The sequence below is a fragment of the Fusarium flagelliforme genome (assembly GCF_020744385.1).
Source record: "Fusarium flagelliforme strain FIESC 12 MPI-CAGE-AA-0113 chromosome Unknown B0J16scaffold_1, whole genome shotgun sequence".
NCBI lineage: Eukaryota > Fungi > Ascomycota > Sordariomycetes > Hypocreales > Nectriaceae > Fusarium > Fusarium flagelliforme.
In genome coordinates this window covers 551247-566345 of record NW_025763503.1, presented here as the reverse complement: position 1 = coordinate 566345, position 15099 = coordinate 551247, and the positions used below count along the sequence as shown (strand labels likewise).

General features: G+C 48.5%; 5 protein-coding genes and 1 non-coding gene across 6 annotated transcripts; 1 reads left to right on the top strand and 5 right to left on the bottom strand.

Annotated features, from left to right (window-relative positions):
• Positions 1-22: 22 nt before the first annotated feature.
• On the bottom strand, positions 23-105 carry B0J16DRAFT_t4. Its single transcript has one exon. It is a non-coding gene; the product is annotated as a tRNA-Lys (tRNA).
• B0J16DRAFT_1469 (S-adenosyl-L-methionine-dependent methyltransferase) lies at positions 70-1421 on the bottom strand. The gene is made up of 3 exons (XM_046121982.1): positions 957-1421; positions 344-904; positions 70-299 (listed from the first exon to the last, which is right to left on the bottom strand). Exons 1-3 carry the CDS (start codon positions 1203-1205, stop codon positions 258-260), a joined length of 852 nt encoding a protein of 283 aa, XP_045988174.1. The 5' UTR covers positions 1206-1421; the 3' UTR covers positions 70-257.
• Positions 1422-2710: 1289 nt separating this feature from the next.
• Positions 2711-4276, bottom strand: B0J16DRAFT_376999 (uncharacterized protein; the record flags this gene model as incomplete). The annotated part of the gene is made up of 5 exons (XM_046130810.1): positions 2711-3318; positions 3520-3750; positions 3799-3924; positions 4072-4125; positions 4186-4276. The coding sequence occupies 5 exons, from the start codon at positions 4274-4276 to the stop codon at positions 2711-2713; spliced, it is 1110 nt and encodes a 369-aa protein (XP_045988173.1).
• A 2770-nt stretch (positions 4277-7046) lies between these two features.
• On the top strand, positions 7047-8247 carry B0J16DRAFT_326106 (uncharacterized protein). Its single transcript, XM_046125967.1, has one exon. It carries the CDS (start codon positions 7543-7545, stop codon positions 7909-7911), a length of 369 nt encoding a protein of 122 aa, XP_045988172.1. The 5' UTR covers positions 7047-7542; the 3' UTR covers positions 7912-8247.
• Positions 8248-10059: 1812 nt separating this feature from the next.
• Positions 10060-11955, bottom strand: B0J16DRAFT_365852 (uncharacterized protein; the record flags this gene model as incomplete). The annotated part of the gene is made up of 1 exon (XM_046130060.1): positions 10060-11955. The coding sequence occupies one exon, from the start codon at positions 11953-11955 to the stop codon at positions 10060-10062; it is 1896 nt and encodes a 631-aa protein (XP_045988171.1).
• Positions 11956-13528: 1573 nt separating this feature from the next.
• Positions 13529-14960, bottom strand: B0J16DRAFT_1356 (uncharacterized protein). Its single transcript, XM_046121808.1, has 3 exons — positions 14639-14960; positions 14032-14586; positions 13529-13966 (listed from the first exon to the last, which is right to left on the bottom strand). Exons 1-3 carry the CDS (start codon positions 14786-14788, stop codon positions 13682-13684), a joined length of 990 nt encoding a protein of 329 aa, XP_045988170.1. The 5' UTR covers positions 14789-14960; the 3' UTR covers positions 13529-13681.
• Between the last annotated feature and the right edge of the window lie 139 nt (positions 14961-15099).

Below are 15099 nucleotides of genomic sequence, written 5' to 3'. Positions count from 1 at the left end.
GCAATCGTTTTAATATAGGAACAGCCCGATGCGGGGGTCGAACCCGCAACCTTGAGATCGCGTACTCGTAAGAGTCTCACGCTCTACCGATTGAGCTAACCGGGCGTGGCTCTTATTGGATGATGAAGCGAGGAACACAAGCGTCTTGTGAGGGGCATCGCGTGGTGTTGAGGGGCAGTTCACTGCAGAGGAGGGGCAGTAGAGTAATTGAGAGTGGCAGAAGAAGCGTTGTTCAATTGGCTTTATACAAGGTAAAGTTAATCTTCGCGGCCTGTACACCGTGTAATCTCAACGGCATCCTGAGTTGTTAGTAACGTTCAATGGGGTGAGGGATGGAACTTACAGGAACACCAGTTGGCTCAAAGCTGTTGACCAATTTACTCTCATACACCAAACACGGATCACCCTCCTCATCATTAAGCTTCTCCTCACCCTCGCGCTTAAGATACTGCTTCGCCGTCCTATCTGCAAACTTCTCCGCATCACCATTACTGCCCTTCTTCGCAGCAGCCTTCTTCTCAGCCACACTGCTCCTCACATACGCCAAATAAGGCGGGTTTCCAGGCTTGATGACGTTATCCGCCGCAAGAACGCTGCCCGGTCCAACAAGACCAAGACGCTCGCAAAGTTTCAGGTCGGTTGTGTAGGCGGGCTTGTAGTGGTCTAGGAACATTAGGTCGATCTTGCTGATGGTCTTGTTCTTGTGAAGACGGGCTAGGCCGGCGTCGCTGGGGCCGACGATTACGCGGGCGATTGAGGATAGGCCGGAGAGGTCGAGGAGGGATGTTATCACTGCTGCGAATTCGGGGTTGCGTTCGAGGGAGTAGTAGTGGGATCCTCCTGCTTTGCGGACGGCGTTGGCGAAGAGGAGGGTTGAGTAGCCTACATAGCCACCAAGTTCAACCTACACCCGTCAGCATTTCTCTCTAATCCAGGTAGGGAGGAAGTAGGTATACCATGACTTTGGGCTTCACTTCAGCGATAAGATCTGTTACAATCTTGCCCTTATCCTCACCAACGTTCATGAGATACTTCTTGGTGCGACCAAACTCATCAATGGCCTGAAGCACACGCTCCGGCGAATCACGCAGCTCATCGATATCGTCTCTTCCATAGATATAATGCAAAAGCTCAATTTCTCTTCCGTCGTCGAAGAAGGTCTCTTCTTGCTCGACGTAAGCTTTGTTCTCGTCAAAAGAAGGCATGGTCAACGCTGTTATAATTGAACTACAAAGAAACAAACAATGATTGAACTGCAGAAAGATGTCTCAGGAGGGGTAACAGCTATAAGTACCAAAACATAAACAAAAAGGAGTCGCGTCACGTAGTGTACCCGTCATTCATTCCCCCTCAATTGCTGCAAGTCGATGAATGTGAACTTCTGCTGAGACTCTTGATTGCCCCACGTCGGGACCCCGAAAACTGAAATTGGGGGGGAGAAACAGCCCCGAGATGAGCTTCAAGGTGGGGGTTTTGGTGAGGGATGAGACATTCCCATGACGCGCACATGCAATTCTGTTGGCTCCTTCGTCATTTTTGAGTAACACTGCTCTTTGCAGCGGGAGATAAACGCGAGATAAGGTTAACTAGTTACGATCTATAGTTCGAGAATCTTCTTAGCTCCTCTGTAGCTTCATTGTTCAAGTTGTAAAGAACTTGAGGACACTCTCGACTTCACATGTCTGTGCGGATGTCTCACTTCGTGCATGTCTACGACCTCAATTGACACATGAACTTCAACTCCGTAATAAACTTGTATTACCCTTATCACCAGTCATATTGACAATTAACTGTCCCTACATCACCACCTATAGCCGTACCCCAAAGTCAGAAAACAATTTCTCCATTCCCTTGCGAAAACAATATTTTAAAGAAACGTTCCCTATAACCAGACCCAAACCGAAGCCAACCCCCCGTAAACCGGTAGAAACGAGAGACATGAAAGAGAATACACCCTAACCTTTATCCACCCTGAACCCCGAAAGATGCCCTTTTTGTGCTTTTTTTTATCGTTTTGTTGCGTTTTCGTCGTATATAAAGACACTCCTTGTCAATCGCCGAACCGTGTGTTGTAAACGATCCCTCATAAATACCCTTCCTGTCATTTCCATAGCCATGGAATGCACGCCGACAAATCAGATGCCTCCATCGTGAAGTACTCCGAACGCGCCGCTCAGATGATGCTAACACATGCCGTAGTCGATTTCGCAGGCTGATCGGTCGTCGTAAGCAGAGTAAACGCCGTAAGAACCGCCCTGTTGGGTATATAGTTGTCGCTCCCAGAATCGTCAAGCTCCGAAGCCTGTCGCCCAGACAGCCGAAACAAAATCCGTCCTGTCCATCATTTTCATACCCGAAAACTCTTTTCCTGCCCTCAAAGCATAAAGAGACGAACTGTTGACGCCTCTGTGATGTTCAAATGCAACTCCCATATCACCAGGTCGTATCCTCCAACCGCATAAAAGAGAAAAACAATGTCAACTCCATAGTTGATGCCGTTCCTTCAACACCTTTGATCTTGACCGCATCACTCAATTCTCGCCAGACCTGAGTATCCTTTAATGTTCGCGCCGTCTTCAACTCATAAAAAGAGTTGCCAAAGACCAGTCCCCAATCCTGACCGCAATGCGTGTACCTCTGCGCCGTTCCCAATGCAACGTTCGAATCCCAAATCATGTTGCTACTCCTCATCATCATTGTCTGGATTATTTTAACCCCAGACACTAGCAGGAGCACCCAGGCCAGATGACTGACCCCAAACGCCGTTGCCGCGTCCCCAGCCGCCAGGAGAGGCGAGGGGAGTGGTTGATCGCTTAGACGAGGTGTTCGTAGGTGTACCAGAAGGTCGAGTTCCGATAGGGGCTACCGAAGCGCCGGCCTGGTTAGCCTTGGAACCAGGGTTGAGGTCTCGGGAAGGAGAGCCTCCCGTTGGGCTGGATGTACTAGTGCGGCTCTGAGCGTTGTCAAAGACCTTGTTTGTAGGACCCGCAGCCTGGGGGCTGACAGTGCTGTGAGGGCGCGAGTTTGGTTCGGTAGGGGGTCCGTGAGCGTCACCAGAAGAGACAGGAGTACCAGCTTCACCAGTGGGAGGAGCACGACCGACATTGTCAAAGGCAAGGGGCGAAGGGCCACGGAGGCTTGAGGGTCCACTGGGAACAGGGGCACCAGTGCGAACGTTTCCAGTCTCATCGACATACCCAGCCTTCTCAGCAAAAGGTCCCTCACCATAAAGGGCACTTCGCTGACGGGCAATCAAGTCTCGCGTCTCCTCCTCGGACATGTGCTTGTTGGGCGGAAGGGGCACCTCAGAAAGGACGGCTACGTAGAAAAGCTGTTAGCCCATGCTCAACAAACTCGACAATATTACATGTGGTGCAAAAGGTTTTTGAAAGGGAAGAAACACGAGCGGTGTCTGGGCCAACGACATTTTCGGCCGCCTATGGCCACATTATTTTTCTCTATTTGCCATCTTGTTTCTTTGCGATAGTTGAATGTGCTACACAGTAGAGGGAGGCCTACTTCGCTGATATTGCTGCTCTGTGTGCAGGTTTCGAAGCTCACGCTCCCGTTGAGCTGCCATCCGTCTCTTAGCCTGCATGACCTGCTCTGCCTCGTTGGAGCCTCGTGAAGGTTGGTGACGCTGATTAGCGTAGAAGTTTTGAAGGTTGGGTCCCTGAGAGCCGCGGGCATCATCAAAGTTGTTCACCGAGTGAGGACGGGAGCCGGGGGTGTGATGGGAACCACGGGAGTCTATTGATGAGCGTTGTTAGTATTGTTGATTCCAACGTTTCGCCATACTGGGACGCCCGACTGTGTCGGGGCCTCGGGCGACATTGAAAGAACGCTGGATCATAGACTCACGGCGGCCACCCATTCCATAACCCTTGCCAGACTTCTGCAAGTTCTCGTAAGCTCGGTCGACCTCTGCAATTTCTAGTCAGCTTTTGTCAACACTGTCTGTCGAGTTTAAGTTTTGTCTGGGATTGAGGATGCAAATCACATCGTTACAAGCAAAGAAATTGAAGTAACGATCGATTTCAGCAAACCATTCCGCAGGGCGGTTTGACATACCATCAAATTGATAAGAGAAGGCGTAGTCATCCTGAGGCTGAGGGCCACTGGCGCCTGAACGAGCAGGAGGGTTAATAAAACTTCCATTTCGAGGTATTTTACCCCCCGGCGTACCTGCGCGGACCGGAGTAGTCGAGCCCTGGTGCTCCCAGTTGTTCTGGGTCGAGGACGACCACTGAGACTGAGGGTTGTCGTAGTAGGACATATTGTATGATCTTCGGGTTCGGATGGGGAAAACCGGGATAGAGTAAATTCGGCTCGGGGTATCTGAAATTTCGCACTGGAGGGATCTATCCAGAAAAATGCCTGGTTAGCTTGTTGTAACTGTGATACCGGGTGACGACAGTTTGCGACGGGAGAATGCAGCGTAGAGCGACGACAATGTCACAAAGAAGGGCGACAATAGGAGATGGTGGAGGAAATTTGCCGCCGTGGCCGACGTCAAGATGCGCAGCATCGGCCACCTAAGACAAGGATCCATCAAAAAAGCACCACCAAAATCTCGCAAAGCCCCTCGTCGTCGCAACACGTTTACATATCGCCCGTGATCCTGTGCGTCGACAAATTCGACTCACCCAAGACAAGAAATTGATTTAAGCTTCGTAAATGTAATGTCTGTTGCCGCTTTGTTGGGGAAGAAGCGCAAGGATTACTCGCCACGGGCCGCTTCTAGTCGGGAATAAACGACGCGAGGGTCTCGGAGGGACGGAAAAAGTGCGAGGAATAAAATCGCAAGAAGTCGGTGACGAGACGAGACGGGATGATACGACGGACCGGGAAGACGCTTTCGAGACCAAAGCCGCTGCAGTGCAGACGGGATTATCGAGAGGAGAGTTGGATAATGGAAAGAGGTACCGTAAAGGTAAGAAGGGGAAAAGAACCAGAGCGGAAGGGAAAAGGTGGTGGTTAAGATGATGAACGAGTCGTCGACTTGGTCAGGGCGTGACGGGATAGGTTGGGTTAGGTCGTTAGGATGGGGGGAGAAAAAAACCAGGGCCGAGCGAGCGGGAAAGGAGAAGGAGCGAAGCAAGCCTAGGCCTCATCCATCAATCAAATGAGGAAGTCACGTCGTTCCGTGGGGAGTGGACAAGGACAGTGGGCACAGGCCAGTGAGTGAGTTAGATTTGGACTTTTTGGTGCTCCAGATGGCAGGTGCCAGGCGCTATCGAGGCTTGCGGGTAAATCGAGTACTTAGTAAAAAGTACTGGTTGATTCACGGCATACGATTTGGTGGGATTACAGAGGGGATTTAGGTGAGAGCCTGGTCAGGCTAAAAAGTGAGTACTTCCCACCAAAGTATCTCGTTTGGCAGAACACAATCTACAGTGCAGGGTGCCTGCAACGTACCTGCCGGTTCTAAGGTTGAATGATCCTAGAACTTTCTGCGATCTCGGGATGTTAATTAGAGACATACCTACTGCTGCCACCTGTAACCGGATTGATTGTTCCGAAGAGAAGCAAGTCTGGCATTTGTTTTTGTTTTTCACTTCTTTCGATTTCAACTTATCGCATCTCTTCTCGTCTTGTTATTTGATACAACACAATACTACAAACACTGACTACAGTTACAGAGGAAGTCAGTGAGTACCTTGAACGTCCCCTGGCCCTGGTTAAGTGCTAACTGGTGGCCCGTTGTCCGTTGAACGCCCAGACGCCCCGTCCAATCCTCTTTTGATTCGACAACGGGGCTAATAACGGAGTGCGAAATGACGACGTGTGGGGGGTGCCCTTTTCCCTCGTTTCTTGGCCTTCTTGCCAGCAAGCAATTCAATTCCACACTCCACGTTGACGCTCCACGCTGCCAGAAAGAGACGGTCACGGTCACGACTGTGGGTTGCCAGTGCTCTTGGAACCTGAAAACACTGTGCGAATTCGCTGATTCGCGAAGCGATCAAACATGAAGTTATCATCAACTTTCAGTATCCCATTTTGTGTCGGAACTCGGAAACCCTCGGTGAGACCATCCCCTGAGGAATGCCTTGAGCTACTACACTGGACCCCTAAACAATGAGCCAGTGCCCTTCCCCAGGCATGTTTATCCCGGAGTCTCACTAAACCTCGGCTGAAGCGCATCGCGCCATCTGTTGCCTTGCAAGTCCTCTAAGCTTCTCGATCTTCTGGGATTCCCTGGGTCTTTGCCTGCTCCATGCTTCTCTAAGAAAGACTCAATTTCCTGTGAAGCACGGTTCAGGTACCACAGAATATACGAGCTACAAGCTAAACGGATCGCTTAGAGACGCACCTCATCCTGCAAACTTGGCATTCAAGGTATAGCTAGCTAACAGCGGGTTGTGCTCTACTGGGGAAGGGAACACAGGTTCTGGGTCGACTGCAGAACGACACATACGAAGGCAATCCGCATGAACCACAATGTCAACAATGAATGTTGCACCGCAACAGCCTGCCAAAGCCCACTTACACTATCTGCAATCAAACTCTGTGTTTTCACCTCTTGGCAACCGGTTCCCCTCCTCCTTTCTTCGACTCAAGCCTTATCGGAGTTATTGTCTTTTACATGTCCAAACAAGACCATCATCTTGATACTGTGGATACGCAAATTACCTCCATTAGAGGCTTGCCCCTTTTCCCAGGATATTGACTTGGCTTGCCCTGTGCTTGACTTGGGTCTTGGGGGTTTTAGCGGGGACGGTCTTGGACGCCGGTATCTTGTTCTAAGATGTTCCACATCGACCAAATTCACCTGCAACACATCTCCGACATGGAAATCTGCAACATCAAAAGCAATTCTGTTTCGGAGGTCCGCTTCCAAGTACCGCCTGAGGGTTACAATTGACATCTGCAGGTCTACCCGGTTGACATGACTGTCATCTCGATCAAGGCCGAGCGTTAAATAGCATGCATGATGGCGGCTGGCACCTTGTGAGCTTCCGCGCCGGCTTCTATAAAAGGCTATCTTCATGCTATGGCGGACCGCAATCCCTGTGACTTTTATCAGTTAAAGTTATTGCGCTACGGCATGTTTGGGCAATCAATGGTTTGCTGTCCAGCTACGTACTTCAAAACAGAGGACGAAATGGACCGGAGCCTCGTTTCCCAAGCACTGTGTCGCAAATTGGAATGGTGGTTTGTTCTCAAATCATTTGTGGCGTTCGGGCCGTTGTTCGATTCTCTCGGAGTTGGATAACTGTCAGCCAAAGACGGACCTCCACTCAAATTGCCCTCCACCACCCAGTCACGGCGCATGTCAACATGGTTCGATTCTAATGATACCCTGGCGGTCATTGGCATTACACGACACATCTGACGCTCTTGTTCCGCCTTGATTAATGAGTGTCCCTCATCATCTTCATTTCCGTCATAATCGTGGTGTTTTACAGGATCGGCGTTTACTCTGCCTCCACCGGCACTTGTGACCACGGAATTGCTTCCGTTTTGCGATGACCTCTCAAGATTCCATTGAAGATTCTTAGACTTGCGCTAATTGAGACCTGAAGTGAGACATTGTTTGAGATGGATCTCTCTTGGCATGTAATGTGGCATGTGATCTGGCTCTGGCTCTCTTTATCTAAGATGACCCGAAACTCGCTCAATCATGAACAGGGACGGCCCTTCGACACGTCCGTTTATTGTTCAGCTGCTGACGACATTCGAGTTAGCAGTCTGGGCGGCAGGGATTTAAATGGACGGCCCCGGATGGGTGGGCGGAGTTGTCCAAAGGGTCCACCGTCAAGGGAAACCCACCTGTCAATGTCAATGTCATTGTCTGTCACTTGGCTGTGTCTTCCAGAACATACTCACAGTGACTGGCTCAGCACTCGACAAGCCTTTGCAAGCGCAGAGCCAAGTGTAGTGTTTGGCTGTGCGCAGTGCCGGCCTTGAGTGCCTGCTAATGCATAGAACTTGCTTTGCGTCGACAGGACGCGCATATGAGTTAATGACGATGTAATTGTTACTACTAAGTGATTGCAGCAACAATTACACTTCCATTCCCGTTTCCGTGCCGCATATTCAGTCAGCTGAGTCTTTTATCGAGCCAATATACGACTCTGACATGGGTCTCGACTCCCAAGTCGGGCAATCAGTTGTCTCTTTTGGCCGTCGTCGGCTAAAGGTACCCAATCTTGAACCTTCCCCAGATTGGCGTCTTGGCTATTGGTTGGGTTGTCCGCATGCTGTGCTCGTCAGCCTTCAATAATGCGATCTTTATTACTTGAGTCTTGAATCTGAACAACTACACAGCCTGTCTCATTATTCACATGCCTTGTGGCTACGTGTTGAGTAGATGGCAATGTTGCCTTACATTGAATGGAGGTTCGCGCGCTTGTACTCTCTGGGTTATTGCCATTCTCAAGCATGGAAGAATGCAATGAGTTTCTCAGGGCCTGGAGTCGTGACTTAATAATGGTGAATGTGGGCGTTAACCATACCGTCAATATGAACTACACTGCACGATGAGAAGTTGACGACTCGCATATGAACTCATACAGAAGCAGACCATACAATTGATACGGAGGTTATGGGCAATTGAGCAAATAAACAAATTGCCCGCATTCCCGATGCAGCGTTCTTTACGTCTCAAAGGTTGTCAGGTCACGACTTTGCCTTTGTTGCATGTTGATGAAGGTACTAAGGTGATTGCCAGACGCGGTGTTCAATGTCTATATAGCAGGATATTGTATCCAATCCTGCTGAGCACACTTTTGTAGACACCCATGGATGTGTTACTGTCAAGATCTAAATAGTGTCCGATCGTAGTGCGTGATGTCCATGCGACAGACCTTCCAGCTGGAAAGGCCAAGGAGGAGGCACATATCTAAGAGGACGCTCTAGATCGTGACGATTGTATAACATTTCGCTACCTGGCTACCAGCGATAGGTGTGCAGGTCTGATGAACTATCTATGGGCTCATGGGCCAGGGAGAGTGGCCCATGAGCGGCGTAGCTCTCAAGGACGTTGTGATCATGGACAACTATCCAGTCGGTATAATGCTCACTCGTTCCTTAGCTTTCTTTCATCAGTAGGATATCATGTTATCATTTTTGAGCCAGGTCTTCCCTTGATACTATCATCATTCTTGTGGCTATCCTCACTAAGTAGAAACCAGTAAAACTACCAGTAGAGCCGGACCTGAGGAGGATTAGGAACCGAGCAGAGATAAGGCTGTTGATAATATCAGCACTGATCTTCAAATGAGTCTTGGTTTGATCCGGGCTACAGACAGCTTTATGTTCTTCCAGTTCTTCCAGTTCTTTGAAACTTTCTAAGCAAGGACGGGATATACAGTTCTAAGTTTACACCTATAGCCTCGAAAAACCCTTTGAATCTCCCATGATCGTAATGTTGTTGCACAGAACATTTACCTGGAATCTCAAATACACGAGTTGAATTTTTGAAAAGCTAGCCGCGTAAGTATGTGACTATCATAAACTGACTACCATCCTGCTTCCATTGTATAGCTATCTGTACCAAGTCTTTTGTCGATGCCATAGTATTTCCTTTGAGTCCAACTTGGTATAGGTGCCCTGTCAGTGACCAGAGGGATCGTGTCCAGATCCCATAGCGGCCGAGACTGTTTTGGAACAAGCGTTTGACTTGATCGTTGCTCATCAAGTAATGCTTTTGTCCGTAGAATATGAGACCTAACAGTTACCAAAGTGTTGGAATCTTGTGCTTCTCAACTATTTATGTGTCCTATGTTTCTGGATGAAATTGCACACTCATCATACAGTTGTGAGCTATCACGTACAGGACATTGATCATCACGATCATTGTTAGTAGACTGCATTTTTATACCAACCTATATGGAACGTTGCTACCCGTCTGCAAAAAGATCAACCTTGAAGATTGTTCAGTCACCGTACTCATAGAGCTATTGTCAAACAAACCGTCAACCTTGTGTTATGATGGGGGAGACTTTATTATTGAAGTCTTTGATAGTAATGTCTCAATGTGTATATTAAAGTGTATTTGTAATATGTAAAGTTGATCAATCTGAAAAGAGATATTGAAACAAATCTCGAAATTATCTATCCGTAATATCCGTAGCTTTCCATTTCCTCAATGTCAAACTCATATTGAAAGTGAGAATGGCCCCTGAAACCATTCTCCCAAGGATCCCCATTCCTATAGAAGCCGTCCGAGTCGGAATCAAAGTATTCTCCCCCCATGCATACGGTAGGAATCTCATCGAGAGCATCATGCAAATCACCCTCCGAAGTATCCAGACTGCAAGAATCACCTTCAGCGTGCAGGAGCAGAGCAGTCAGATCCTTGAACCTGCCGCCCTTGCACTCAGGACATGTGAAGCATTTCTTCTTGCGGTTGTAGAACTTACGGTAGTCGTAATCCATCAAATCATCCATGAACGCCGCCGCGATTTCCTCGCCGCTGTAAGCGACGCACTTTCCTGATTCAACGTGCCGCATCATTTCAGATGCCGTATGGAATTGTCGGTAGCAGTCGAATTTCTCGCCAATGCATGCGAAATCGTCTAAATCTTCCCATATGCCGCTCTCGCCTTCTTCCTCCGGCTTGTTTGTAGGGATGTACATTTGGTGCTTTTGGCGTTGATGTTGGTCGAGAGCATCTTGGGTGCAGAAGCGCTTTTGTCCGCAGACGTGGCAAGACATGGCGAAGTCTTGACGGGCCAGCCTTTCATTCTTCTGGGAGGTGTTTTTATTGTGATTTGTGCGCTGATGCACGTTAAAGCCACGTGTACTGCCAAAGGTCTTGTTACAAGCTCTGCAATGCAGGGGATGGTCTTTTGAAGGTTCTCCGGCATCCTGCTGTGTCTCTGTGCCTTTGTCCTTAGGGATATCTTCGGTTTGTTCTTCCTTGAAGATCTCTGGCGAAGTTAACTCAGCAGACACAGCTTCTTTCTCCTTCTGCCTTATGAACCTTTCCAAACGGCCAAGATCTCCTGCTGTCCTCTCTTCTCCGGTAATCATCATGGTTTTTGACTGATGTTCCTTGAGCTCTGCTGCAGAACTAAAGTATCCCGTACAGTTGTGACATCGATTGTGGACACTGATCTCATGTTGTCGTCGTTCCTCGCTATTCTCGTAAAACTCATCGCAATCATGATGCTGGCAAGTGCGATCGAAGAATGGATGGACCAATAAGCTGACCCCACTGGCGATGGAATAATCCAGACAGACAGGCATCGACGGACCAACACCCTCGCACTGTCCCTCAACCTCGTAAATCGGATAGCGCACAAACTCATGGTGAGTCTGTTTGTGCCACTCGAGTGCGCGCTTGGTCATGCAAGTTTTGTCGCACCTTTCGCAAGCATAGGGAAAGGGTATATTGTGCATCCTTCTTCGATGGCTGGTAAGGTCAGCCTGATTGCCAAAGTTCCTTTTACCGCAGATGTCGCAAGAGATGCTCTGTCTGTGATACTTTCGAAGATGTGCATTAATGGCAGATCGACTGTGGAAATGCCCCCGGCCGCAAAATTTGCAAGCATCGGGGTTTTTCTCTATGCGTTTACGAAGGGCACGCGAAGATTTCGTCTCTGCAGCATCCCCAGCATCTCCATTCTCTTTGTCTTTCCGCATTTCAGACGAAGTAGACACCACTTCGGGTTGGGTTGGAACTTCTGCAGCCACCTTTGCCTGCTCGGCAACAGTTTCGGGAGACACATGCTTCATGCTTCGATGCTGTTCCATCGCGGATTGAAGACGGAAGCTCTTGTCGCAAAAAGTGCAACTAAAGCTTTGAGCCTCAGCCGTTGTCCCATCATGCTTATTTCCTGACTTTGTGTTTCCAGAACCATTGGGCTTCTTCCTGGCCTTGTCCTTGTTGGATGGGTGCTTGCTGCTGTTATGCATGTATAAACCCTTTTGAGTGACGAAATCCTTGTTGCAGGTGCCGCAATGAAGGGCAGCATTGCGAGCAGGTTCACCTTTGCTCTCTGCCATTATTTCAAATTGCGAGATGTTGATGTTGCGGTGTGATGAAGAGGAAGGGGGAAGAGGAACAGTTGTAATCGGTTTAAAAGCACGGGACGGGAACTCCCTAGAATCGACGATTGGTCCGCTGTGCCCCAAACGTTGGGCTCCTAATCAACACAAAAAGAAAGTTCATAAGCGTGGCGTTCCAAGTATTGGCTGGCCAAGCAACTCAGGGGAACAGAAGGATTCAGGAACGATGGGCTTGAAACCCTATCTCTGCTGGTCTTGACAGATAAAACTTTCACGGTCCCCATTACAAGTCCAACCGGTGGAACAGGGTCTGCCACTATAGAGTTGTTCTGGAGCTACAGGTTACAAGGATAATAAATCCTAGCGCTGGTACGGAGTACAGGCCCCAGATTACTTCTATCAACTATAAGTCTCAAATCTACTACTATAAGATATTAAACAACTGCTACCGTATTATAGAGTAGCTAATAAGCTATCTAATAGTGTTTATATTGATATATACTGCTGGTAGAGCTCTTTTCCTAGATCTCTTTAAAATGCTACGTGGCAAAGGTAGGTATGTTCAGGACCACAATGTTGGAATTGTTATCCTTGTAACCTGTAGCATTTCCAGTCTGAGTCCGTAGTGGATACTTTAACGGGCTGGACTCATTGATCAACAGGAGAGGCAAAAGTGTTCCCCATACTTGATGTTCCAAGTCTGGCAGTCTGGTATTACTTTGATAAAGCCCTTTCTATTTATTATTAACTAATGTTTTATTCAAGAAAAAGATTTCATCCTATTTGCGTTACTTGAGGCGGCTATTGTTTTGCAACATCTATCTCCATTGTTCTCACCACGTCCAGTCACACCTCAAACAGCAGAAGAGCTGTACTATTATGGTATCAACAATCGCCCGCCGCATGAGGTGTGACCAAGAGCACCGAGAACAAGTTGATAAAGAAGACGGCACAGAATCTGTACCATCTAGTTTCCTTTTCTTACTTACACACTCCGTCCAGTTTTGAAACCCCTATTAGAAATTCACATCCATCACACCCCCTGGAAAAACCCTCTGATCAACGGCTGTTTTTCCACCCACGTCGTCGTCTCTTCTGGACTTCCATCCGGCATCAAAGGTTCTGCACCTGAGTTCAAGTCTGCAGTTTCATCTGTCGACTGGACTCCCTTCCAAGTTGAAGTGGCGTTTGTCGAGAATTTCAGATGGTGTTCACGGAAATGCTGCAATCAGAAGGTCAGTAAACCTGATTCGTAGGCTCGAAACACGACACTTACCCGTTTCAAAGCAAGAGGATCTTCAGAGATATCAGAGCAGACATGGCATTTGAAATGCATCTCCTTATCGTGCTCGATAATTTCTTCTCTCGTGTCAAAGTTACGCGCACAAACGGCACAGGAATTATGTGCTGTCCACATATGATCATAAAACTTTCCCTCGCCTCTGTAGAGCCTGCGCCCCTTGGTGCAAGATTCACACCTGCGGTCTTCGGGCGCTTGTCCATGGTATTGGATGGAGTAACGTATATGACGCCCAAGCTCCTTCCGAGAAGGGAAATGCCGGTTGCATATGAAGCAGAATAAAGAATCGTGCTCATCCCTTATATGCTCATCTCGCCCCTCCACTCCAAAGTACTCGTCGCACTTGGTGCATCTCAGAGGTGCCAGGATAGCCTCTTCAAGAGGCTCGAGTAATCTCTCCTTTAGGGACGTGCGATCCTGCCATCACCTCAGCGAGCATTCCCGGTTTTCAAGGTGTTGGAATAGAAGGCTCATGCGCGAGAATTTCTTCTTGCATCCCAGATACGGGCACTGAAGGTTCAGGTGCATTGCATCGTCATTAATATTTTGCCTGTAAATATTTCTGATGTGCAGGTTGAGATCCCTCGCCCTAATTTCTGAATCACATTTGCGGAATTCTAGATGATGAAACATGGACGAGTAGAGTTCAAACTCTGATGTGCATCCGACACACTCAAATCGCCCTTTGTGTTTGTTGGAGCTCAGGTGCTGTAGAGCAGGTAGTCGTGTTAGCATAGCTCTTTTTATCCTGTAAATTCATTTGAACAACATACCTTCTTAAGGGACCGCTTGTTCGGGAATGCTTTGTCACACGGCTTGTAAATAATCGAGAAGTGGCGTTTCTCTTGATGTTCGCTGAGAGCCTTTTGTCCATAGAGCCATATATCGCAAGGCTCACAGCGAACATGATGACTCGTCCTGTGTTCATCCAGAGCCTCCTGTGACTCATGATCCCGAGGTTTGATTTTGCCCCTCCAATAGCGTCCTAAGGGGTGGTGTTCGTCTTCACAAACCACGCATATGAAATGGTTCGGTGAGTTCTCAAAGTGCAATTTGTACTCACATTCATTACCAAATTGCTCCTGACACTCTCCGCACCATGAACGATATTCTCCAAAACGACTGTGGTTGGCCAACCTGTGTTTTCCAAGCTCATGCCATGACCGCTTACGGTGGTCGTCACAGTAGCGACACTGAAATTCAGGGGCATCGTCAGTAAGATCTGTTGTTGCTTGCTGCCCGAGCTCGGCTGCCGGGGCTGTTGCTGTGACAGGCCGTGCAGGTGGCCTTCTAATCCAGCAGAGTAGTTTGTCAGAATTTTTCCAATGCTACCAGATGTTGTTAGAAAGAGGTATTGCTGTGATAAGAAAGTATACTTACAAACTCTAGCGATTCTGGGCCGCGGAATCTCTCGTCGCACCCCCGGCATACGTGGTGGACATCGTAAACATGCTCAGAGCAACTGTGGTGATACTTGAAGAATTTCCCGCAAGCGGCACACCCGTTGTGCTTCCACCGCACGTGGTCCATCAAATCCTGCTCTTTCTTGAAGACTTTCTTCCCTGGACAGCGACTGCAACGGAATTTGCCACGCTGGGAAATGCCCTGGTGAACTTGCAACAGGTGGTGGGTGGCCTATCGAGACCTTATCAAAGTGCTTATTACAGCCGAAGCAGTATTTGTCTTTGTGCACATCTCGTAAGTGACGCTCCATCCCATCTTTCTGAACGAACGACTTTGCGCAGCGGTGATCGGCACAGGGATACATAATCGCTGTTTTCTTCTTTGGGGATTGCTCCGGGGATGTGCATTATGGATCGAGCTCTTCTTCGAGCTTACAT